Source organism: Heterocephalus glaber, unplaced genomic scaffold, assembly GCF_053883595.1.
Source record: "Heterocephalus glaber isolate CG9 unplaced genomic scaffold, H.glaber_assembly_v1.0 deba00001608, whole genome shotgun sequence".
NCBI lineage: Eukaryota > Metazoa > Chordata > Mammalia > Rodentia > Bathyergidae > Heterocephalus > Heterocephalus glaber.
In genome coordinates, this window is record NW_028258379.1 from 32268373 (window position 1) to 32293842 (window position 25470).

At 47.5% G+C, this 25470-nt stretch overlaps 1 protein-coding gene across 3 annotated transcripts in view; it reads left to right on the plus strand.

Annotated features, from left to right (window-relative positions):
* Lgmn (legumain) overlaps positions 1-25470 on the plus strand; it is a 32393-nt gene that overhangs the window by 1470 nt on the left and 5453 nt on the right. The window contains exons 2-11 of one of the 3 annotated variants that reach the window (XM_004837027.4): positions 456-490; positions 10497-10672; positions 18461-18558; positions 19431-19512; positions 20948-21033; positions 22400-22475; positions 23155-23217; positions 23922-23988; positions 25057-25175; positions 25258-25347. In XM_004837027.4, coding sequence (XP_004837084.1) covers positions 10526-10672; positions 18461-18558; positions 19431-19512; positions 20948-21033; positions 22400-22475; positions 23155-23217; positions 23922-23988; positions 25057-25175; positions 25258-25347 — 828 coding nt within the window. In that variant the 5' untranslated portion in view covers positions 456-490; positions 10497-10525. Of the gene's footprint in view, positions 1-455; positions 491-3131; positions 3246-8873; positions 8947-10496; positions 10673-18460; positions 18559-19430; positions 19513-20947; positions 21034-22399; positions 22476-23154; positions 23218-23921; positions 23989-25056; positions 25176-25257; positions 25348-25470 lie in introns of those variants that run through there. The other 2 variants (XM_087195505.1, XM_087195504.1) reach the window with 2 other exon arrangements.

Genomic DNA, 25470 nt, shown 5'->3' on the forward strand with positions numbered 1-25470 from the left:
AAAAATATAGCTATATGTTGCTTAATGTTGGGGATGTGTTGTGAGAAATGTATTATTGGGCCATTTCATTGCTGTTCAAACATGGAGTGTATTTACATGAACCTAGATGAGGTTTAGGACACTGGAGGTGTCTCTTCATGCAGCCAAAAGATGAGGTACACAGGGGATGCCAGAGGCTGCTGCTGGCATCACAGGGTCTACTGTTTTACAGTAACCTTTTTACTTTTTGTATAGAACTAGGAGTTGTTTCTAAAATATAATGGAAAATGTAGTATAGTAAGTATATGAACCACTAGCATAGTGGTTTATCATTATCAAGTGTATGTATCATACTAAATTGTACATGCTATACTTTTATGCACCTGGCAGTGTTTGCAACTAGTAAGTTTGTTTGTATCAGCATTACCACACACTCAGGAGTAAAGCATTGTAACATTGTCTTTTTTTTTTTGCAGTGCTGGAGAAAGAACCCATCACCTGTACACTATAGGTGAGTGCTCTACCACTGAGCTGCATCCCCAGCCTAAGCATTATGCTAGGTATTACATTATAATGGGCACAATGTCACTGACAATAGGCATTTTTGACTCCATTATAATCTTACTGGATGGCTGTTATATGTGTGGTCCATTGTTGACCAAAACATCATTATTCAGTGCATGGCTATATACTGAAGTGAACCTCTCTCTTGAGTTTTCCTGCATATAACTATCTTTTGAAGAAATGCCCAGTGTTTTTTGTTAACTACAGAAGTTGCTTAAGAGAGCATAATTTGAATCCCAGTTGATTAAGGGGAAGTTCTCATATGTATTGAGGGTATGAAATGTGAATGATTAAATACACATGTAACTCAGATTTTCTTGTCATCCAGGAAGTGCACATTAAAACCATGATTAGAACCACATAAACCACTTTTTATCTATCAGATTAGGAATTGTAAAGTTTGATTCTGTCAAGAGAGATAATACGTATGAAGGAAATGAGGGATACACGTGAATCTTAGGATAGTATAGCCACTAGCAAAATGTTTTAAGATACTGTGGTTTCACTTGTAGAAAATAACCTTGGCATTTGTATACAAAGAGAGCAATGTTAAGATGTTTATTGAAGCATTGTTTATAATAGTTAAAAAAAACCTGGAAACAGCCTAAAAGTTCTTTGGCATGGGAATGTATATAGAGTAGACATAGATCTTTTTAAAATGAATGATGAATCAACTGGAACGATGCTAGTTTAGGATACTGGTTACCTTGCAGAGTATGGGGGATGGGATTACATGGAAGGAAAATTTCACCTGTAATGTTTTATGTGGAAAAAAGACCTAAAAAATTTAGAAAATCTTAACAGCTGAAGGGCTAGTTCTGTAGATAATAGGTAATGGTTGTTTTATGTTATTTTTGTATCTTTGTATAGTTTAATGTCTATTACATTTCTTCAAATGGGGGGCTTTAGCTAAGTGGCACTGTGCCTGCCTCACAAGTGCAAGGTTCTGAGTTAAAAAAAAAATCTTTTCAAGTAAAAATTTAACCTAAAAATTAGCATGTAAGTTGTTTTGGAAAAAGACCACAAACTGCACTGGTACCAGGTTTCAAAAATAGTAATATGAGTAAAAGAAAATTGGTTTGCCAAATAAACATTGAAAATAAAATGTAGAGGGGCCAGGGATTTAGCTCAGTGGCACCATCCCTGCTCACAAGCACAAGGTCCTGAGTTCGATCCCCAGTACCAGGAAAATAAAATGTAAGAAGCTATTAATCATTGGCCAGAATTGCTAGATACCTAAAACCTTCTAACCATTTTAGTAAATTTAAATAAATATCTTTTGTGTTTGTTTTTGAGGTGGGATAGAAGAAATAAAGATAGGTAGAAAGGAGACAAGGGCATTTTCATTTTAAAATTGTAGTTTTGGCTGAGTGTGGTGGTGCACCCCTGTAATCTCAGCACTTGGGAGGTTGGGGCAGGATTGCCAGCCTGGACTACACAGTGAGTGTGAGGCCAGCCTGAACCACATAGCAAGGCCCTGTCTGAAAAAAGCCAAAAAAATTGTGATTTTGACAAACTGCAGCTTTAAGACATAATCAGAGTTACCCAAGATTACAATGCTGTTTTCACCTCTAGGCCTTTTTTTTTTTTTTCCTTCCGAGCTCCTCACTCCTAAATTCCTAAGAGTCTTAAAGATACAATAAATCAGGCTGGGGATTTAGCTCAGTGGTTCTGCCACCTGCTTCGCAAGCACAAGGACCTGCGTTCGATCCCCGGTACCAACCCCCCCCCCCCCAAAACCAAAGATACAATAAATCAGAGGCTGGGAAATTACCTCAGTGATTCTGGCGCCTGCCTAGCAAGCGCAAGGTCCAAAGTTCGATCTCCGGTACAAAAAAATAAAAATCATAAATTCAGTCTGTGTTTTTCTTTGGATATTATAAATCCTTAAATTTCAAAGACTTCCACTCTCAAAGAAACAGCACTGTTGGTACCAACCATATCTCCAGTCCAACACTTGTGAATGGTTTGTATTTTAAGCTAATTGATACAGTTTTTCTATCACTTAAGGAAATAGACTCTAGGTAAATTAATCATAAATAACTCAAAAAACCAGTGCCCCAGGTCATCTGTCTGAGACTACCCCATGACCACAAAACATCCCCAAGCCCAGACCACAGTGCATCTCACCCTTGAGCTCTGTATTCTCTTCTCATTGTGTATTTCTTGGATTCTGGATAATAAATCTTTAGGTGCCTCTCATGGACACATCCTGGATCGGTTTTCTGAAGAGAAAGAGTCAGTAACCTACAGGTTACTTATGGGGCAGGTTGAGGTCCCCGTCTCTTCAACAGGGGGACTATCCCAGACCCTGCCTTGAGACATTTGGAAATATCACAGTTGCTTGTACTTCCTGTCAGGTTAGAAGGTAATTTATTGTTATGGTTTGTGTTTTGTGTTTAGATGTCCCTCAAGGCCTCATGCCGAGGAGGTGGGTGGGCCTTTCTTTTTCAGAGGTAGTTGAATATGGAATGTGTGATGCTGGGGGCGTGTGATCACTAAACCACTACATGGGAGCGATTAGTTTGGCACCTCCCTGATCCCAGTAGTCTGAATAAGATAAAAGGGGCAGAAAGGGGCAGAAAGATGCTGGTAACTGTTGTCTTTGCTACCTTGTTGGCGCCATGTTGTTTCTCCTCTATGAGGCCTGTTTGTCACCTCTGCCTTGGAGCTGGCCGATTATGGACTGAAACTTTCAAACTGTAAGCCAAATAAACCCCTTCCCCTCCAACTTTGGGTGTCGGGTATCTTGTCTCACAATGAGAGAGAGAGAAGGGAAAGGTAACTAACACATTTATAGTCATCAATCAGCACAGATATAAAAAAAGAAAATATGTTAAGGTTTCTATTTAACTATTAATAAGGAAGCGGAGTGAGGTGTTAAATCACTTTAGAGGGGACCAAAGAAAAGTCACACGTGCAGATTTAGAAATATTGAAGTGAATGTGCAAAGGGGAGGCAAAGCTGGACTGTGGGAAGGAGTTCAGTTGGTAGAAATCATTTACATGTCTATAGACAAGAATTATTTGCATTCTTATTCATAGTATGCTGACCTTTTCACCTTTGACAGAATCAGAAGTTCTAGCTAGTTTCTACCTAATCACAGATTTTTCCCTGTAGAAAACAATGACTAACCTGAAGAAAGTACATTTTTTCATTTGAAATACTGTCTGGTTGGGCTTTGTTTTAATCCTGTCTTTTTTGGTACCGGGGATCGAACTCGGTCCTTGCACTTTCGCAGCAGGTGGCAAAACCACTGAGCTAAATCCCTGGCTAATCTTGTTTTTTAACCAGAAAAATCAAAGGATTTAAAACTCCCACAGTGCTAGGCTTACAGGTGTGAGCCACAAGGGCTCTGTGTCTTAGAGAATTCCATTCAATACTTTATTTTAAAACATCAAAACCAATTTTCTTCTGGCTTCTGTAGTAAGAAAGAGAGACTCAATACACAGGATCCATTGCAGGTTGAGTGCCCACAGGCAACGTAAGGGGCCAGCGGCATTCCTTCAGCTTAAAATACTCAGTATACCAAGGTGTCCCACTTTGGGGTAGCATGTCCTAGACCCTGTGGATGGAGAATTACTAAGAGGAACTTAACTAGATATCAAGGGTGTAGGGATTCTTGTAGCATTCTTGTAAAATTGGGCTCAGCAGGATAAGGCCCTGTGGGAAAAGAGGGCTCAGAGGAGCCTGACCAAAGTTAGTTAAGGAGTTAGTCCCTATCAGCTGTCCTTGTTTTTCCTACGTGTCCTCAGCCGAAGGCCACGTGCATGATGATGTTCTTCTAACTCCCTAGATGAAGACTTTCCAGTTGAAAGGCTCCTTTTGGACACCCTTGTCCAGCTAGCCGCTTTGTCTGGCTTCAGTAGTCTGCTGTGCCTAACCCAGAGCCAGTGTAAAATGGGGCTGGCAGTAAGGGGTCGCACTTGGTGGTGGCCGAGGTGTGGTTTCTGGAGGTTTAAGGTCTGTCTTGTGCCAAAGAAACCTGGAGACAGAATTTTTGGTGGACAGAAGAGGTTTATTCAAATCTGTATTTACCTGCTCAGGTGTGCAAAGAGCTTTTACTGAGAGAAAGAGGGAGTGCAGTGAGTCAGGACAAGAGCTCTTTATTCAGAGAGCCTGTTAGTGCCTTAAAATAGTCAGGTGGGAAGACAACTGGGGTCCTACTGCCTGGGGATGCTGTGCGACCTGGCTGTGCCCTGGCCCAGGCTGGGGACATGCAGTGCCTGTGTTTATGGGGGCACCAGACTTTCGTATCAGCAGCTCTTATTGTGACAAGCAGGTGGCACAGTAGAACAAGCGGTCTTTACAGGCAGGTCTGTGCATAGGTCCTGTCATCGAGTGGGGTCCTGGAGGAATTCCCCCAAAGAGGAGGCTGGTTAGTCAGGAGCTGGGGATATTTATGTGGTTTGGGGTGGAAATCTATGATATTTGTGAATCTACAGGAAGTTCAGAGTCAACTTAAAGGTGAAGGGCCAGCTCCAGTCTATTGCGTTTTTAAGGATGAGTGATCTGTTTTCCCTAAAAACATTCTTTGAAAGCTTTGAATCTGTTTCTCTGTCTTAGGGTTGATACCTTTACCTTATTGACTAATCTAACTATGGGTTTAGAATATCTTTAAAGAATTTAGGGTGTAATGGGCCTGGAAAGAAAATACAACCAAGACAAGGGAACACAAACAAGCTTTAGGGGGAAAGATGTGGAATACAGATAGGGACAACTTTGGGTAACTGTGTCCTGAAGCTGCAGTCTTCTTGAAATCACGGTTTTTAATTTATGACTTTCCTTGGCTCCTCTGTACCTACTTTTATTTCTTCTATCTTACCTCAGTCCCAGCAGTGCCACTTACCGGCAAGTTTCTCCACCTCTCTGAGCCTCCGTGTTCTCCCCTGTCTGTGAAGGGACGGATACCTGCTCGCAGGGATGTGGGGATGATGTAAATAAAGCCTTCACGTTGCCAGGCATCGCATCTGTGCCTGCATGCAGATACTCCACTCCCCTACCCACGCAACATGCCACCCCATCACTCTGGGGGAGCCTTTTTCTTCTGTCCTCCCCGTGTGTTGCCTTCTCCTTGCATCCCAACACTACACTGTGGACATCTTTCCTCTCTTGGCACTGTAACATCTGCCTTAGTTTTTTTTAGGCCTAGAGATTGAACAAGAAGGGCCTTGCATATCTTAGGCAAGTGCTCTACCAGTGAGCTACATCCCCAGCCCTCTGCCTTAACTTAGAAAAAAAAAGAGTTCACAGCATCCCAGTAAAAGGAGAAACCTTGGAACACAGCTGATTTAGCTAGACGTCCCCTGTGGATGGCCATTTATGTGCCTCAGTGCTTTGTTCTTACAAACTGGCCAGCTTCCTCACCACCTTTAAAGCCTTTCCCTTTTGAAAACTGTATGTCCCAGGGCCGGGGATTTAGCTCAGTGATGCCATGTCTACCTCACAAGTGCAAGGTCCTGAGTTTAGTACCTGGTACCAAACCAAACCAAACCAAACCAAAACCACACCATACCTCCCACTTTGACCTCTCTCCCCCTCCTGCCTCATTTTTCTCCATAGCTCTCAGCACCGTTTGACAACTTCATAGTTCCCCAATCAGTTTCTTTAAGAAACGTCAGCTCGGCCAGGGATTTAGCTCAGTGGTTTCACCGCCTGCTGTGCAACCACAAGGACCCGAGTTTGAACCCCGGTACCAAAAAAAAGAAACATCAGCTCTTGTTTGCATTGCTGTCCAGTGACAGTAAGGAGCTAGAGGAGTAGGTGTTGGAAGGGGTAGATAACAGGGAGAGTTTAAATAGATGACGATGCCTGTGTCACTGGACCCTGGAGGGCACAAATAAAAATAGAGTCTCAGGAGCTAGTGTAGCAAGGATCATTTACTTTTTGTTCATCAAATTTTCACTTTGATAAAACAAGAATAATAGGATGTTACAAGATTATTTGTGCCTTTGATGCTTTGACTTTGTTGGGAATAATGCATTCTTCAGAAAATTACTAAGGCAGGCTGCTTTGAGACACTGGTTGCTGAGGGTAATGGAATGATTACAAGGCACAATCAAAAACTACAGTGTGTTTAATTTTTAATTACTCCAGTGAAAGACACACTGCTATTAATCCCCTTCAAAATACCTCCTCCTCTTGAATACACTTATCCCACCATTCTTGCTACTTTCGGAAGCAGCTCTTACAGTCCTTTTGTGACCTGGGAGCCAGGTCCTGACGCTTCAAGGGTCTCTTGTGCCTTTGATGAAAGAATTTAGTCAAGACACATAAGCAGCTGTGCAGAAGTATGGATAGAATTTATTGTGAAGTAGATACAGAGAGAGTTACACATTCACGTAGGAAAGGCGGGTAGAGCCATGAGGGCATCTGCCCTGACTGGGAGTCTGGATTCCTTTTCATGCACACAAGAGTTAACCCTGGGGTTCAGGGAACTAGGGAAATTAGGATGCTTATTGACATTTTTCTTAACATTTACTTTGAGATTGCAAAATCTTCTTATCCTTTTCAGATGGTCAGTGTCTTCTCAGGGGCATTAGTCATGTAAGAAACTTAGGAAAGACGTTTATGAAAGAAGTGCTTAATTTAAACCAGGTCCCAGGCCAAGGCAGCACAGAGTCTTTGAAGATGTTTCTTTTCCTGGTGTCATTGGGCCATTGGCTATGGCAACCAGAAATGCTGTTTGAATGTTCTAGAAGTAGAGGCCCTGTGTCTTTGGGTCTGAGGCCTAATATATGATTATAAATGTGTATAAATTGAGGTCTTGTGTTTCTTTGGACTCCCCTTTTGTCCCTCAGGCCTGCTAATGTCTGCTTGCCTCATACTTGTTCTTGCATGTCTTTAGTTGTGCTGTTGTGGCTGCCTTGATGTCCTGAATCAATTTAAAATGTTTACCTTCTTCAGTCATTTGTACGTGCCATATCTGATGAATAAGATGGATGAGGACACACCAATGTTTTTCATAAGGCTGCCTTTCCCTTGGATGGCACTTAGCATCAGCTTTTCACTATTTTTTATCACATCTTATAAAGCCATGAGAAGAGGACTTCCAGAACTGCTTCAGAAAGTGGCAGGAATGATGGGTCAAGTGTGTTCAAAGCAAGGGGAGTATTTTGAAGCAGATTAATGGCAGTGCATCTTCACTGTTGTAATAAATTGTTTTAATTTATACATTCCTCATATTTTTTGATCACCCCTTGTATATCAGGTTCATGTCTCATTTCCACCCAGGTCCCAGTGCATTTCTTTTCTTTTTTTTTTTTTGGTGCCGGGGATCGAACTCAGGACCTTGTGCTTTCGAGGCAGGCGGCAGAACCACTGAGCTAAATCCCTGGCCTGGAAGTGTGTTTCTTGAAACAGTATTGGTGTGTGTGTTTTCTGAGTGACATTTTCTGTTCAGTGACATACCATGCAGCTTTTAACATGGTGTTATATTCAAGGAAGCACAGCTCTGTGTTTATGAGAAAGAAGAATGACAGAGGGAAAGCACCAAATGAGAACTGTGAAACTATCATTTGGGTATAGGGTCACTCCTATCACGAGGAGTAACTTTTTAGTGTATTCAAAGGATGAAAGATGAAACCACCTTGGTGTCTGCTGCAGTGTTGGTTAATTCAGGCAGTTAAGCTGGTGGTATTCACTCTGCTATTGAGTCAGGTTGACCACTGATAGGAGTAGTTGTCCCTCTGTATCCCTGGGGATGGATGCTTGAGTCCCTTATGTAAAATGCCATAGTATTTGCATAAAACCAACATACATCCTCCTATATACTTTAACTCATCCCTAGATTACTTATAATACCTAGTACAAGGTAAACACTATGTAAGAATTTGTTATGCAGTAGATGCAGTTTTCTTCCCTGGTAGTTTCAGTTTGAGGGAGGTTGAGTCCATGGATGTAGAACCCTAGGATATGGAGGGCTGACCATATTTTATTTACTCTTTTTCTCTAAATAGAGGAGGGGAAGTCATGCACCAGCGTCTCCCAAGTAATGAACCTCTTTGGGGCTAAGTCACATTGAGCTAAACTCAGCAAATACCCATGTACACATGGGGGGCTTGCTTAACAGTTTTTTTAAAGTAGTCTCAGCTGTGTTGCCCAGGCTAGCCCTGACCTCACAGTCCTCCTGCTTCAGTCTCCCAAGTAGCTGGAATTACAGACTTGCACCTCTGTGCCCAGCTTCATGATTTTTGGTGAATGATTACCATAGCTAGATAGGCTGTCCCTGTCACGTGGGCTGGGCCACATTCCTACTTCCCAGGGCAAGGTCAGCAAACTGTGGCCGTGGCCAAACATACTACCTGTTTTCCTAAGTTTTGAGGCATAGTCACAGTCGTTCCTTTATGCGCTGTCTCTGGCTACTTTTGAGATACAGAGACAGCCTGGCCTGCAGAGCCACAGGTATTTGCTGTTGAGCCTTTTACAGAAAAGTTTTTACCAAGCCCTACTTAGGGGAAGGCTTCCAGGGAGACCTGAATGCAGCCAGGAGGGTGCAGTGTGAGCTCAGAATCAGAAGGGCAGTGCAGTGTGATGGCCAGGATGCCAGGCTTAGGGCTGAGGTGGTCAAGAGCCAGCCCGTGGGGTTAATGCAGAGGTGCCTGCCCCTGTGCATTCGGAGGAGGGCAGCATCAGTGTCACCGGGAACTTATAAGAAATGCGGTCTCAGGCCCACTCCTGGGCCTGCAAGATCCAAATCTTCATCCTAACCAGATCCCCAGGGGAGCTGGGTGCGCTTTGGAGAAGCCCTGGTCTAAGGTGCTCTTAGTTCTTTAAGGCTTCGAAAGAGAAAGAGACTGTGGTCCTTATTGCACCATTTGGAGTGCTAGGCACAGAGTGCCGGGGTGGTTGCTTCAGCTTGGGGGTGGTCATCCTTAGCTGGCTGCGTGCTCCGTGAGGGCAGAGGCTGTCAGGTAAAAGGGCCTAAGACCAAGACCAGACCAGGCCACAACAAGCCTTTATTAGGGGAATAGATCTGCCGGGCTGTCTCTGAACAAAGGAGAGACAAAAGCAATATGGCCGGGGCAGGGAGAGTCTTTTATAGAGACTGGGGTGGGGTTTGTAGGGGCTGAGGCGGGGTTGACTGAGGTAGTGACTAGGGAATGGAGGAGCCGGTGATGTCACTAGGTGGTAGGAGGTGAGCGAGTATTAGGTTACTCTCTAGGTGGGAACAGGGGCATGCTGGGAAGAAGGGTTTGTTCTTTGGTGGGAGCAACCATCTTGGCATGACGTCACACAGGGGAAGGGGCAAGGCACCATAGGAAGAGGGCAGCAACTATACATAATAGCTGCTGAGGTGGTGGGAGACCTATCAGAGGCCTTGTCCTTGTTCCTGTTACTGAGTTCCCAGCATCTAGCACATTATCTGGCAGGGCGGGTGTTCAGGAGAACTTGGCTGCATGGTGATGAATACCTGGGTGAACTCATGCCACCTGCTTGCCTAGTGGCACTGGGAGCAAAGGCCTCAAAGACGGTTGGCCTTTCGTCACAGAGCTGCAGGCCCGGCTGTGTTGTTTTGTCACCAGAAGGAGTTGTGTTAGAACAACATAGTCAGCACACAGGGGAGGGTCTGCTCTTGTGTAATTCGAGGTGTCTAGATCAGCCTCATTCCTGCCTTCTGTGCTTACCAATGTTCATTTAAAGTCACCATTGACTGGGCCTGGTGGCACGGCCCTTCGGCAATGAAAACACAATCCCTCTTTGTCTCTGTGGTTTTCCTCAGCACACTTCATCTCGTGTTTTCGGTACATTTATTGTGACGGTTATGTGGGGGCAACAGTATTCACCTGTTGGTGTTTTTTAATTTTTTTTATTTTAATTAATTAATTTATTTATTTTTGGTACCGGGGATCGAACTCAGGTCCTTGCGCTTGCGAAGCAGGCGGCAAAACCACTGAGCTAAATCCCTGGCCCTGTCGGTGTTTTTTTAATTGGCTCTGCTGTGTGCTTCTCAGACTTCTGCAGCTGGACAGCGCGGTGCAGAATGCTGTGGAACGTAGCTGCGTTACTCAGCCTGGTCCTAGGCATTGGCGCTCTTCCCACCAGTGTGGATGACGACCCGGAGGACAGCGGCAAGCACTGGGTGGTGATTGTCGCAGGCTCCAACGGCTGGTATAATTACAGGCACCAGGTAAGAACATGGCTTTTCCCGTATGACACTGGCATCTGTTGACAATCCTGGACGTTGTCAGTAGAAAAGATCTTTTGCAAAACATTTTACATACCTGGTAGGCTGGCTGAGCTATGGGTGCTGGCAAGAATGTGGAGAAGTTGGACCCCTCATACATTATGAGGGAGCTTACCAAACCACATAGCCATTTTGAGAGACAGTTTGGCAGTTCTTCTGAAGTTCCTATGGGGTCACCTTAGTCTAATGCAAGGCTTCTCAACTCGGGCACTCTTGACACTTGGGTCAGGTGACTGTTGCTGGCAGGGCTGTTGAGCATTGTTTTGTCTAGCAGTGTAGGGAACAGGGGAAGGGGATGTCACCAGAACCTCTGCAGTGAGTCCTGGTCTCCTGCGAGCCACGGCAGCACACGGGAAATTACAGGAAAGGTATAGACAAATGAGAAGAAGCTGAGCTTTGGGTCTGATCAGTGCTGCTCTGGGCAGCAAAGACAAAAGCCCCCTAGCTTGCAGCACTTTTTATTCAGTACAGGGGGAAACAGATGTAACAAGTGAAAATGCAGAGTTCAGTACTTTACGTTGGGATAAACAGGGTGTAAAAAGACTGGGGGGCAGTGGAAATCTAAGAACAATGAGGAGCTATGCAGATGAAGATTTGGTTCCTCCCTGGAGTCTCCCGAAGGTGTGGTCTTGCCCTAGAGCATTACAGCATCCGAGGATCACTGAGGTCTCAGTTGTGACCCGAGGCCAAAATACAATTCTGTCTGAAATGTCATAGCTGGCCTGTAGGCAGGAGAACTAGGCCTACTCAAATGATTTTTCCCTAAAATTATGTAACATTGCTCCCAACATAGCAGCATCCTCAGTGTCTGCCCCTAGATACCAGGGGCATTGCCCGCCCATCTGTAACGACCCCAAAAGCCTCCAGACAGTCGAGAAGTTTCCTGGGGGCAAGAACCACATGGGTTGAGACCCACTGGTCTAACATCTTTCTCTTATAGATAAGGGGAGGAGGCCTACAGAGAGGAGATGACTTACCCAAGGCCATAGAGCGAGCAGAGGCAGACAGGACTGAAGCCCTGGGCTCTGGTGTATGCGCCCCACACCCTTCTGCCCTCCACAACTTGGCCAGGCTCCTCTCCTAACCCTGTGTCCCTGTTTACCTGTTTGAGGACTGGCCAGACTAGTCCCCCACTCCTGGGAGTATACTCAAGAGAAGTGAAAACACGTGCACACAAAAAAGCTTGTGTGTTGCCAGGCATGGTGGCACACGGCTGTAATCCCAGCACTCGGGAGGCTGATGCAGGAGGATCACCATTAGTTCAAGTCTTGCCTGGGCTACATAATGAGTTCAAGGTCAGCCTGGACTACAGAGCGAGACCCTGTCTCAAAAACCAATGCTCATAGCATCCATACTTGTGAAACGAGGAAGTGTGCCCTACGGCAGGGCTGTGCACAGTAGATCCAGTTCTCAGTCCCTCTTTACAGATGATTGGGTGAGGGTGGGTCCTGGGAAATTTTCTATTAGCTGCATTTTAAAAACTAAAAGCACTGGGCTGGGGCTTTATCTCAGTGGTTTCTCTCAGCCTGCTGTGCAAGCCCAAGGACCCAAGTTCGATCCCTGGTACCAAAAAAAAAAACAACAACAAAAAACCTAAAAGCACAGGCTGAATTAATATCTTACTTTAACAGATATGTTCAAGCCATTACCATTTCAACGTGTAATCAATACAGTCATTAATAATGAAGTAGTAAGTTGCATTCTTTTTGGTGCTAAGTCATTGGAATCCAGTGTGTCTTGCACTCCCGCCTTACCTCAGTTTGGACCGGCTACATTTCCAGTGCATAGTTGCCACCGGTGGCCAGTGGCCCCATGCTGGATGGCACAGGGACAGCCTGTGCCCCTGGGTACCTCTTGGTGCTCCCCATCACCTTAGAACTGGGGCAGGTACATTTTCCCACAGCGTGTTTATTTTTATTTCACATCTGTTAAACATGGGGGGCGCTGATTTAGCTGAAGTTATGACTCATTCCTTGAGTGGTTTTTTGTGTGTTAGCCAAACAGGAAATTAGCTTGATTAAAAAGTTGTTATCATAACAAAATGATCCCTGTCCTTTTAATACTTAACCACCACTGGAAGAGGAGCCACTGGTGCCTCTGGCTGTTCAGGTCAGTCTCCCCCTCCCTCCCTAACCACGAGTTAGATAAGTTGTAAGTCTAGTGAACACACTGAATCTTTGGCCACTGTGGTTTTTATTCAATCTTTAAAATAATATATCGGTTAAACATTAAACAGGACTTATCCAATTGCCCTGGCTCTCAGAGACCTTTTTTTTTTTTTTTAATTCAAGTGTTACTGGTTTATTGAATGAGAAAGAAGGGAAGCAGGTCAAAAATAGTGGCCACAGATCAAAATCTTTGTCCCCAAATACTCCTATTTGGGATAGTCACATTGAGGCTCTGTGGAGGTGAACTGTGTGCTGAACTGTCCTGACCTCAGGCTGAGTTCCTGCTGGCCTGTGAATGTTCCCCAGCCAGCCACCAACATGGGCTTCCTCAACATGGGAGATTACACACAAAGAATATCCGAGAGAACTTTCTACATAGGACCTGATGCGTTGGTGGTGGTTTCCATCTTCTTTGGATTAATCCGACACCCACTATCAACGATCTCTTGTTCAGGGAGGGTTAATGCATTGGGCACCATCACGACCATTGCCAAGTACTTTGCTCTGCTCTGCGGTGGTTATTTTCGACTTGTTTTATCTTGACCAAGTTAGATTTTTGTTTTCCACTTTGACAGTTAGCAGAGGGGGCTGGCCCCAGGTGTGCCAGTAGGACCTTCTACCTCCAGGTACCTGAGGGAAGGGTCCAGGGTAAGTGGGCTGTGCTGTCTTCGGGTGGCCTGGAGGGTGGGGAGCCTGCTGAACATGCCCGGAGAGGGGCTGTGGTGGTGGCTGGGGCTGGGGGCACAGGCAGACAAGAGGGTCTAGTGCTGGGCTAGGGTAGGCCAGGGCCAGGGGGAAGGGACAGGTGCTGGGGAGGTGAGGTGTGACCCCAGCATGTACCAAGAGGAGCTGAGGAGCTAAGGAGCCGGAAGTGGCCCAGGAGCAGAGCTAAGAGGAAGAGTCTTTCCTCCTTCTCTCCAGCGGGCATGGCGGGTGCCCAGCCTGAGCTGCTGAGCATGCAGGGAACCCCTGGAGACCTCCTGCTGCCTCTGACTGAGCACATGGCGTGGGTTAGCTCAATCCTCAGACATTTCAAGAGGATAGGTCCTGGCATGGATCCATTTGAAGATGGGAAACTGACTTGCAGGGGGCCTGAATAACTTGGCTAAGGTCACAGCTAAGAAGGGCTAGAGCTGAGATTTGAACCCTGGCAGTGCGGCTTCACAATCCATGATTTAAAAGTAGTTCCCTTTCTCTTTTATTAAAAAAATCAACATGTTGCTGGGGATTTAGCTCAGTGGTTCTGCTGCCTGCCTTGAAAGCGCAAGGTCCCCAGTTCGATTGCCGGTACCAAAAAAAAAAAAAAAAGAAATGAACATGTTAAAGTTATTTTATTGAAAACTTAGAAAAAAAATAAGTGCGTGAAAGAAAAGCGGTGAATTATACCACTTGGATGAGGGGTTTCTGGCCTTGTGTAGTGGAATGGCAGCACAGCGGGAGCCTGGGTGTGAAGACAGGCTTGACAAACTGAGCCATTTATGGGGACACTTTTTACCTGGAGGCCCTGGGTTTGCCAGGGGAGTGTGCTGTGTGGCTGGGGACAGAGGCTGTGGGGACAGGTCATGCGTGCCTGAACACAGGTGGAGAGAGGTGGGTTCCTATGAGGTTCCCACAGGCCAGGTCTGGGTCCAGGGAAGGGCTGGAGTGCAGAAGGCTTCATGGAGGACATGGGCTGGGAGCAGCTGAATGCCCAGGAATGTGGAGACATCCGAGCTGCCCAGTTAAACCCCACTGTCTCAAACTGAGGTCCTTCCCAGTTTTGCACCCTCCCATCGTTTTGTGGATGATGTGTCCCCAGATAAGCCTTCCTCATGTCACAAGACTGCCACAGCAGCTCAGGAGTCTCATCCTGACAAACAGAACCCTAAGGAGGGCTGGCTGTGCATCTTAACTGTCTGCCTCTCAGTCAGAGTATAAATATTTTTCCAGGATTTTGCCCCACGTCTGCCGGGCCAGAATTGCATCCCATGTTGCCGCTGTTGAAATCAGTTTCTGGTAAGGGAAAAGAGGTTTCTGGCTCTGACTCAAGGAAGCTCCTGACTCTGATAGAAAGGAAGAAGGTGACCAGAGGGCACACGAGGACAGTGAGGGGTCCAGTTAGCAGGGACCCGGGCATGAGGGGGAAGGAGGCTGGAAAGTTTGAGTGAGGGCACAGCGAGGTGTGCCAGGGCCAGAGGACCAGCTAACACGTGTCCCTTGACAGAACCGAGTCACTTAGCACTGAACAAAGACGATGTGCTGCCCCCATGTCACCAAGGGCTCCAGCGCTGCGCAGGCCCCTGCCCGTCCCCACCCCCACCCCCAGAGCCTCACCGCTACTCGAGCGCTTTTCCCTAGACAGCCAAGGAGTAAACATTGGAAGCTTTGTGGGCCAGGGCCGGATGGAGGCTGGCAGACTGCAGTGCGCGGTGGGCGGAGGGAAAGGGCGCAGCTGCGCGGTATGCTGTTAAGAGAGGGCGTGGCTGGACGGCTGGGACCGGGTCCTGAGCCCAGCAGGGGCGGCGAGGACCTGGGGAGGCAGCACAGGGTCTGGAAAGAAGTGGCCTTGGACTCACACAGACCTCAAGTGTCTTGCTGCCCTCCGGCTACCCGCTGTGTTAGGCAGGTGTGAACGCCTCAGCTCTTCCTCCGCGGTGGGGGCTCGGGGAGGACCCTGCAAAGCTCCAGCCCAGGGAGTGGCTCGGGGTGCCCAGGATGTGGGTCGGACGGAGGAACTGTGCGGGCCCTGCTGGGAAGGCCCCCTCCCTGTGACTGGACTTGTCACTCTGGGCCGAAGACTGTGAGGGTAGCAGTCTGCATCGAGGAGTCACGAGATGCTTTAATATGATAGGCAGAACTCCTAACGCCAGCTCTGACAGCTGCTGAGTCACGGCAATCTCTGCCGGGCATTCCAGCCTTGCTCAATATCCCATTTGCATGACCTCACATGGCCTTTCTGCTTTTTTTTTTTAATTTGGTACCGGGATCGAATTTAGGACCTTGCCCTTGAGAAGCAGGCGTGGTGCCACTGAGCTAAATTCCCAGCCCTTCTGCTTTCTTTTTTAAGTACAGAACGCTTATGAATCTGTGTGTCATCCTTGCTCAGGGAAGGATGTATGTGCTTCGCTGTATGGCTCCAATTTCAGTATACTCAGCAGCACGGCCTCTGCTTCAAAGGGAAAAATGCACGTAGATGCGTGGTCGGATGGGGCCATAGGAAGCGCCTCAGGTGGCCTCTATAAATAACACTTCCCAGATGTGAGCGGGCTGGACCCTGTTTCCATTACCTGCTTGACTCCCACAAAGTAGGGGCCCGCTGAGTACCCCCGAGGGCCCTGGAGGGAGCCGCAGGCTGACTTGGAGACCTTAGTGTGTGAAGAAGGGGCACAGGCGTGTCAGGTGTGTGGCCTGGGTTTGTATCTTGCTGCCTGCTTTAAAATGGGGATAAAGGCACCTGCCTGACCAGGCAGTGCTGAGGGGCCCCAACAGTGCATGGACCATTGGGAAGGTATCACCGGAGCTTACCGCAGCACCCAGCTCTCTGTTCATTTTCTTAATGGTGTCTTTGAAGCACTAATGCATGCATAAGCCTGATCTTCATTACCTTAAAAAGAAAGAAGGAAGAAAAGAAAGAGATCAGATTGCCTAGTTCCATGGTAGCCCTTCTAGTGTACACAACAGAGTTAGCTGAGGACACATATCTCAGATCATATCCCATCATTAAAGAACACCTGAGTATATAGAAAATACTTAGTGACTATTTTAGAATGGTCTCTTTTTAGACTTTCAGCCCCTCATTCTCTCCTGGGGCCTTTAACCGTGGGCCTCTGAAATCCTGTTATTTCTCTGTGGCCCCTTCCTGAAGCACCGTCAGAGTCTGGCGGCAGAATGTGAGCTGTGTCACCTCCCTCCCTGAGCTGCCCTTCCTTTGACATCTGCAGGGTGGGGTGGTGCCCTTCACCCCTAGGCTGCTGTGAGCTCAATGAGATCACATGAGGGAAGCCTTAGCACATGGCAGGGCTCGGGGAAAACAGCCAGGGGATGCGTTTGCTTTCCTGGTGATTCAGTCATCCACCCGTCCAGCAGCTGTAGCTGCCCGGCCCTGGACCTGCCCGTTCCTCCTTCAACCCCTGCCCACCGAGCACTGTGAGTGCACTGGCTGGGCATCTATCTGCAGGAGAAGCCAGCTTCATGCTGGCCCAGCTCGTGGTGCCGAGTGCTGTTTGGAATGTGCCATGGGGAGGCTGAGTCTTCCCCAGGCGGGCGGTGGCTCATCCTCCTGTCATGCTTTCTCAGGTCTTGTTCCAGGACCGATGGAATTAGCAATAAAGAGAAACTTAGAGGCACCATTTCCCTTCTGCCCTCAAATGATCTCCATGTCATGACAAGCATTGTGGGTCATCTGTTATAAGGAAGCAGCATGTCTTACCCTTGTGTGGGCAAGGTGATATATTAGGGAAGTTGTCTACTGTCCACAATGTCTTCTTTTGGTTTTTGCTTTTTGGTACTGGGGATCGAACTCGGGTCCTTGCACTTGTGCAGCAGGCAGCGAAAGCACTGAGCTAAATCCCAGCCCTGGTTTTTTTTTAAACCAGAGGGTACATTTCTCATTCCTGAGTTGAACTTTTTTTTTTTTTTTTTTTTTGGATAGTGTCTCTCTTTGTAGTCCAGGCTGGGCTGGAACTTGCCATATAGCCTAGGGTGGTCTCAAACTCCAGTCCTCCTCCCTCAGCCTCCTGACGGTGAACAGTGACTCTGAACAGTGACTACTCGGGCCAGGGAAAAATCCTGTGTGATTTTCAAAATTAGCTGCTAAGCTTTTTTTGTATAATGATCTCTTACTAGTTATGTATATGTGTATTTATTTTTATTTTGAGACAAGTTCTTGGTATGTGGCCCAGCCTGGAATCTCCCTGCTTCAGTCTCCCAAGTGCTGGGTTTACAGGCATGTGTGCCCTCACATCCAGCAGTTGCTGACCTTTTTGTTTTTTTGTTTGTTTGTTTGTTTGTTTGATTTTTGAGACAGGGTCTCACTGTGTAGTTGAGGCTGGCTTTGAACTCACTGTTGGTCCAAGCTGGCCTCAAACTCACAGCAGTCCTCCTGCCCCAGCCTCCCGAGGGCTAGGATAACAGGTGTGCGCCACCATGCCTGGCAGGTGCTGACCTGTTAACCTGTTGGCTCGTCATCATTCTGAGTTGTTCTGTTTTTGAGGCCTAAATCCATGCTTTCAGGAGACTTGTGTGGTCTAAAAAATGAAAATAAGTTGCTTAGGAATTGCGAAGGCTCTTGTCACCATAGATGTGGCAGTGGTGTGTACGCGTGTGAGCATGTGTGGGTCATGTGCATAAGCACTAACCTCCTCATGGATGACAATGTGGATAATTTTGGTGGCCGGGAATCTTTTTAAATTGAGTTGAAACAATAGAGATGTGTTTTTAAAAGTAAGAATTTAAAAACCTGACCAGAGGGAGCGATTCTCAGCAAGTCTTCCCGGAGGCAGAACTTGTGTTGCTCTCTAGAACTCCCAAGTGGGCCTCCTCTTGGAAGGCAGCGCCTAACGCCTGACTAAATCCTTCCTCCCAGGCTGACGCGTGCCACGCCTACCAAATCATTCACGGCAATGGGATCCCGGACGAGCAGATTGTCGTGATGATGTATGATGACATTGCCCACTCTGAAGAGTAAGTAGGGAGCACTTTGAAGTTGGTGGCAAAGTACAACATTCAAAATAAAAAATGACACCCAGAGCAGTGGCCTAGTATAGAATGTAAACCACCCCTCAGATGAGAGGCATCAGGAATCCTGGACTGAGCATTGAATACAACTCAGGGACAGCCTGGCAGGGGCAGTGATGAAGGGAATAGTGCTGGAGGTGGGTTCTTCGGTGCCTGTTCCTAATTCCCAAGCCCAAGCGTGGCACAGAGAGCCTGTGAACAGGGAGTAGTGTTTGTATGTTACACCCCACTGGTGTCCTTTCTCCTACTCCTATGACTCATTGAACTTAAGCGTTCAATGGTTCTCATGAGCCTCCTTACCTGGGCCCTTGAGAAAATGAGGCAAAGCAAGTATGGCACCGTGCCTACCTAGTTCTCGCCTCCCCAGCTGCCTGCTGTGGTTCCCGGAAGGATGCTGCCTTCCACCCTTTACTGAGATCCTATCTCCAGCTCTCTCGGGATCCATTCCGAGCCTTGAGCCCTAGGGCCTGGTGTTCAAGTCTTTTTGTCTTTTTTCAAGAAGAGGAACTTGGCCCTGAGATCTCTTGGTGAGATCTTGCCCCAGATGCTGTGTGGTGTCAGTCGCCTCCGCTTTGCTCCCTGTCGTGCATGTTTAGAGCTCTGGCCCTCCCCAGTCCTGCTGAGAGTTCTTGGGTTGTGGGACCCTGAGATACTCAAGCTGTTAAAGCCACCGCGCACTGATGGCCATGCAGGTGATGATGAATGTCTTCAGCAGATGTAGTTGTTTACTGTTTCTTCACATAATGGGGACATATTTTGAAGAAAGATTTCAGAGGCAAGTCACATTTTGTATTTCAACTGTGTCCTTTAATTTCCAGAAACCCCACTCCAGGAATTGTGATCAACAGGCCTGGAGGCTCGGATGTGTACAAGGGAGTCCTTAAGGATTACACCGGAGAGGTGAGCTCCTTCTGGGGTTGGAGCCAGCAGGCTGTTTTCATTTCCATGACGATTTTTCTTTCCTTCTTGTATTTCTAGAATCAGAGTCTTGATAGACTGATTTCTAGTCAGTGTTTCAGGTTTGTCTTAGGATTAGTGCTTCTAGAGTAAATTAGAGGAGGGTTTTTTGTGCTGGGATCGAATCCAGGACCTCACACCTTCTAGGCAAACATGCTATCACTGAGTTACCTCCCTAACCCTATTTTTTTTTTTTTTTTTTTTTTTGGTACCGGGGATCGAACTCAGGTCCTTGCGCTTGCAGGGCAGGCGGCGAAACCACTGAGCTAAATCCCTGGCCCTAGCCCTATGTTTTTTAAGACAAGGTCTCACTATGTTGCTCAGGCTGGCCTCAAACCCTTGGGTTCAAGTGATCCTCCTGCCTCTACCTCCTGAGCAGTTGGGACTGCAACTATGCATCTCCATGTCCTGCTGGATGATGAGAGTTTTAAAAGACAACAGAAAAGGGAAAAAGGGAAGTGTTCAAAATAAATTGTGGTCCAATGATATTTAGCTGCTAGTCTTTGCATGTTTTATGCCTGATATTTCCTTCAATAATAACCTGATTTTCTTGAGGTGTTGCTGTTAACCTGATTATAGATTATCTGTGATTAGCTTTCTCAGCCCCAGGACCAATGCATAATATCTCAAAATTTTCCTAACGATGGATTTTGGTTCATTATTATTATACTATATCACCTACAAAAATGTTTCTATTCCTCCAGTTGATTGATACCATATAAAGTGACACATATTTAACAAAACCAAAATGAGTTTATTGTCATAGTTTTCATAATCTCTGGACGATCTATTTGTTGCAGTAAAGAAACATTTATTTGAAGTTTAGTATTTCTTTCAGTTTTTGTTTCTTTTTAAAATTTGCTTATTTGTTTTTTGAGACAGGATCCTCTTGCCTCAGCCTCCCAAGTGCTGAGATTACAGGCATGTGGCACCACACCCGGTTAGTTGGTCCTATTATGTAGTTAATAGGAGGAAAGGTTTGGACTCGGGTAGTAGGATTTTTGGTGATTTTTTTTTTCCCCTTTGTATTACTTTTAATGATCAAGTATCAGTTTTACAAAATCTCTGTAAAGACAGTGACTATTCTTGGGACGAAGTCTCCTGGGGTCTGTGGCTCCAGAGTGGTCTTTCCCACTGCCGTTTTTCTCTATTGTCGGCACTTTGGTGTTCTCCACCTGGACTTATTAGTGATCAGGATGAGAGGCAGGCTTGCTGAGTCACCACTAGCCACAGACAAGGCAGGCCTTGCACAAGTGTGGTGCACAGGGCACCCTGTGTTCTTGAGGGTGTGTGGAGGGCAGCCTAGGCCTGCTGCAGGCTCCGGGAACTGTCGGGTGGGACTGACGGCTGGCTCTGATGATGCCTCTGTTCTGTACAGGATGTGACCCCAGAAAACTTCCTTGCAGTGCTGAGAGGTGACAAAGAAGCAGTGAAGGGCAAAGGGTCTGGAAAAGTCCTGAAGAGGTAACATCGGGGAGGGAAGCTTGGCACAGTATTTCAACTCCTTGCTTCTTCTGTTCACCTGAGAGAAATCTCAGCGGGGGCATCACACTTGCCTAGGATGACTAGGGGGTGTCCGTTGCGGGGTGATGGTTCCGTGGCTTCTCTTGACAGCCCGTTTCTGTGCTGAACTAACCCTATCATCTAGGGTCCTCCGCTTGTTTTTCTTGCCTTTCTTCTTTTTAGGGACAGTACTAGGGATTGAACCTAGAGATTTTGCATGGAATTACATGTCCAGCCCTTTCTCCATTTTTTATTTTGAGACAGGGTCTCCTTAAGTTTAGTTTTTTTGTTTTGTTTTGTTTTGGTACCGGGGATCGAACTTGGGTCCTTGGACTTTTGAGGCAGGCGGCAGATGGTCTCCTTAAGTTACCCAGACCGGATCTGAACTCTCCATCCTCCTTCCTCTGCCTCCCTTGGTCATCCCAGAGTACTTGTGCAATGCTACCACACCTGCCTTTCCCTCGCTATTCTTAATAAATGTTTCCTGTCGCTTAAGCCACTATTCTTCGTTGCCTGTGGAGTGCTGGTCTGCCCCATGACCAAGGAAGCTCGCTGAGGCACGTGTGAGTCCCTGCAGGGGTCAGGCTGCAGGCCTCCCCTTGCCACCCACCTGGTGCCCACCTGCGCTCTGGTCGCAGGTCAGCCCCATGGCAACGACTGACATTGGCAATGGGGAAAGCCAACCCAGTGTTTGCCCCTTTGGTTGTGAACCAGAGAGTCTCACTGCTTCCTGTTTGCTTAGGTAGCATTTTCACAAGGAGCCTGAGACTGAATTTCTTATAAGCTAAAAGGGAGGCCTGGGCATGAGCTGAGCTTACTGAGTTAGAGCAGAGAGGGACATCTGTGTGGGGCATGCATGGGACCTGAGTGTGCTCCCTGTAGTCCCTGCAGCCTGAAGCCGAGCCCTCCTGCCGGGGCCCTGGGGCGCAGAGGAGAGGAACGGGGCAGGGCTGCTTGGCTGGGTGTCCTGCCTCCTTGCTCACTGTGGGTGACCTGGCTGGACAGTGTGGCTGCCTGGGATGAAGCCCAATTTCCAAGGACCCCCTGTGACCTACTGTCCAGAACCTACCAGGCTGCTGGCCAGCGGTCTCCACCAGCTTTCATACAACTTCGGGGCTCTAGGCTGGGGCTGGTGGTACAGAATAGCCCTCGGGGACAGAGCGAGGTGGCCACGCCCAGGGCCCCACGTTCCTCCCCGACCCTGGTTGGGTAACCACAGTTCTCAAACTTCTTAACTTTTTGATGAGGGTAGCCTTGCAGAGAAATGGAAATAGAAGCGGGAAGCTGTCACCCTCTGGTTCTCATGCCCCCTTTTCTCTCTCGGCAGTGGCCCCCAAGATCATGTGTTCATTTATTTCACCGACCATGGAGCACCTGGAATACTGGCTTTTCCTAATGATGATGTGAGTTTTATTTTGAACCGTGTGTGTGTGTGTGTGTGTGTGTGTGTGTGTGTGTGTGTGTGTATGCATGCAGGTACACGCTGGGAATTGAACCCAAGGCTTTTCACATGCTAGGTCAGCACTCTACTGCTGACCTATACCCCTGGCCATTTTTCTTACCATTTTAAAGACAAACGTGGAAAACAGCCGGAGATTTAGCTCAGTGGTGCCGCTGCCTGCCTTGCAAGTGCAAGGTCCCGAGTTTGATCCCCGGTACCAAAAAAAAAGACCTAAAACATGGAGAATAGAAAACAAAGCCTGTGTGCTGAAATTAAACCTGTGGTGTGCGTTTTCTAATGTTCCTCCATAGTTTCGTGCACATGGCAGGTGTCTGGGGGGTCATAGCAACTTAAGTCTCATCCAGGACATCTGCTCCGCCTGGTGTCCCTACATCACAGCGTCTCAGGCCGGGTGTGTCACCCTAGACACAACATGCAGAGCTATCGATGGAGAAGCGCATTTTCTTTCCTTCTTAAATATGTGAAAGGACCTTGGAGCTGACAGTCTGGGGATTTTACTGATCACCGTGGTTACTTGTAAGGATTGGTGGAAAAGAATTAACCAGTGTCTGTTGATGGCCTAGTCGGCTGGTGGTTTGTCTGGGTGTGTGGTTCTGAACATTGATGTTCTTTCCTTCCAGCTCCATGCCAAGGACCTGAACAGGACCATCCATTATATGCACAAGCACCACATGTACCAGAAGGTAACAGCAGCCATTGGGCCACCTTGGGGGAGGCACGTGAGGTGGGCAGTGGGAGCAGAGTCCCAGTCATACCCCGTGACCAGCCCTCGGGCTGGCTGCCTGGATTTCCCTTCCAAGTGGCGCTGACCCATGATGTCCTGGGATTAATGTTTTGTGATTCTAGGGCCTTAGCTATTTGATCAGAATCATAGAGAGCTTGTTAACCAGAGTGGGGCTCACCCCCAGGGTTGGGGAAGGAGCTACCACGGACAGGTTTGAGGATCACACTATGGATGGCTGTTCCTAAGATTGTCCTGGTTTGGGGCAGTTGGGGAGGACTATCCCCGACACTATCCTTACTCTATTTCTACTTTGGTCCTCTTGCCTCTCTGGAACCCTTTCTAAAAACGATGGAGGGTAGGATGTCCAAAACGGTAAGGCAGAAAGATGGCCTTTGGAACCTCTTCCTATATGGGGTGGTGCAGCTGTTTCCCTTAGCATCAGATGGCGTCATGTTCCCTGCCTTGTGTCAACTGGTAGATCATTTTACCCAGCTAGCAGTGAATGCATATGACTCCTTGTCCAGTGGCTTCCGTAGCTCCTGGCAGCAGCCTCTTTAGTTTCCCTAAAGCTGAAGTGAAAGACTCCAGCACGGATGGCAGGAGTGGCAGACCCCATAGCAGTTGCCGGGCTGGGTGGGGCTCACCTGTCTGTCTGCCTGTCAGATGGTGTTCTACATTGAAGCCTGTGAGTCTGGCTCCATGATGAATCACCTGCCCCAGGACATCAACGGTAGGTGAGGGATGGGGGCAGTCAGTCATCGTCAGACACTGCTGATGGGAAGGAAGCAAGTGCGCCCCAGAGCAGGGCCTTGCAGGCAGCCTAGTGTGCACTCTGTGTTGTGGTAGCTCTGCCTTCTGCTGCTTCTCCAGGATTAGTAGTCAGGGAAGGAAGACTCTGGAGTGAGCTTCACTGTGCATTTCCAGGTTCTAGCAAAGTACTTACATCCAAAACCACATGGGCTGTGGAACAGCATGGTCCTTTTGAAGTGTTGGTCATTGGCCATCTGGTCTCACCCAGGCAGGTGATGTCAGTTGACCTCAGTTGTCCCCATCTGTAAAATGGGGATAAAGAGACAGCGGTAGTGCCAGGAGCGGAGAATGGTGTCCAGCACAACTCAGAGTCCATGGTTCCTGGGCCTAACGGAGTAAACAGATAGAGTAACTGGCAGCTGTTGTAAAGCTTTAGTCCTACTGAGCAGTTACAAAATTATATTAAATTAAAAACATGTTTTTTGGTGTTACTGGGGATTGGACCCTGGACCCAGAATCTCGCCCACACTAGGCAAGCGTTCTGCCTCTGAACTACATCATCAGCCTACATCTGAATGTTTATTTATTGTTAATCCTCTCTTTCTCTGGAAACCAAATTAGGCCCACCTTTGACCTTCGAACCATTAAAATTTGTCAGCATTCTTCTAAAACAGCAGGATGTTTAAGCATGAACATTTGCTGCCTTTTTTTTTTTTTTTTGCAGTGCTGGGAGTGGAACCCAGGGCCTCATGCATGCTAGGCAAGCTCTCTACCACTGAGCTACATCCCTTCATCCTTTCACTTACTTATTGCTGTGCACAGACTGTCACTGGGTTCTCTTTTCTTCCACATCTAACTTCAGACAGTTACTGTGGTGTGTGAAGGCTGTTCACAGTTGTATCCACCCGTCCCCTGTCCCTGTCCGGTGCTGTGAAGGTGGCAGGCAGGGTGCAAGCTCACCAGGGGGGAAGGAAGGACCCAGCTTCCTGTGTAGTCCCTGGCGGGGCACAGAGGAGTGTGATTCAAAGATCCCTTTGATTCCTTGCAGTTTATGCAACTACTGCCGCCAACCCCAGCGAGTCATCCTATGCCTGCTACTATGACGAGCAGAGGTCCACGTACCTGGGTGACTGGTACAGCGTCAACTGGATGGAAGACTCTGATATGGTGAGCCCTTGGGGACCTGCCAGCCACCTGCAGTTGAACAGTTAGGCTTGGTGCCCGCAAGCCCTCACTTTCCCTTTTGCAGGAGGATCTGAGCAAGGAGACGCTCCACAAGCAGTACCAGCTGGTGAAGTCCCACACCAACACCAGTCACGTCATGCAGTACGGGAACAAGGTGAGGGGCCTCCTGTGCCTTCCCTGCTGCTCACCTGGAACCTTTGTCTCTTGGTGAAGCAAAATGGATCCAGGTGAGGCATGGCCACTCCATCCTGGGTACCCTCTGAGGCTCAGGACCAGA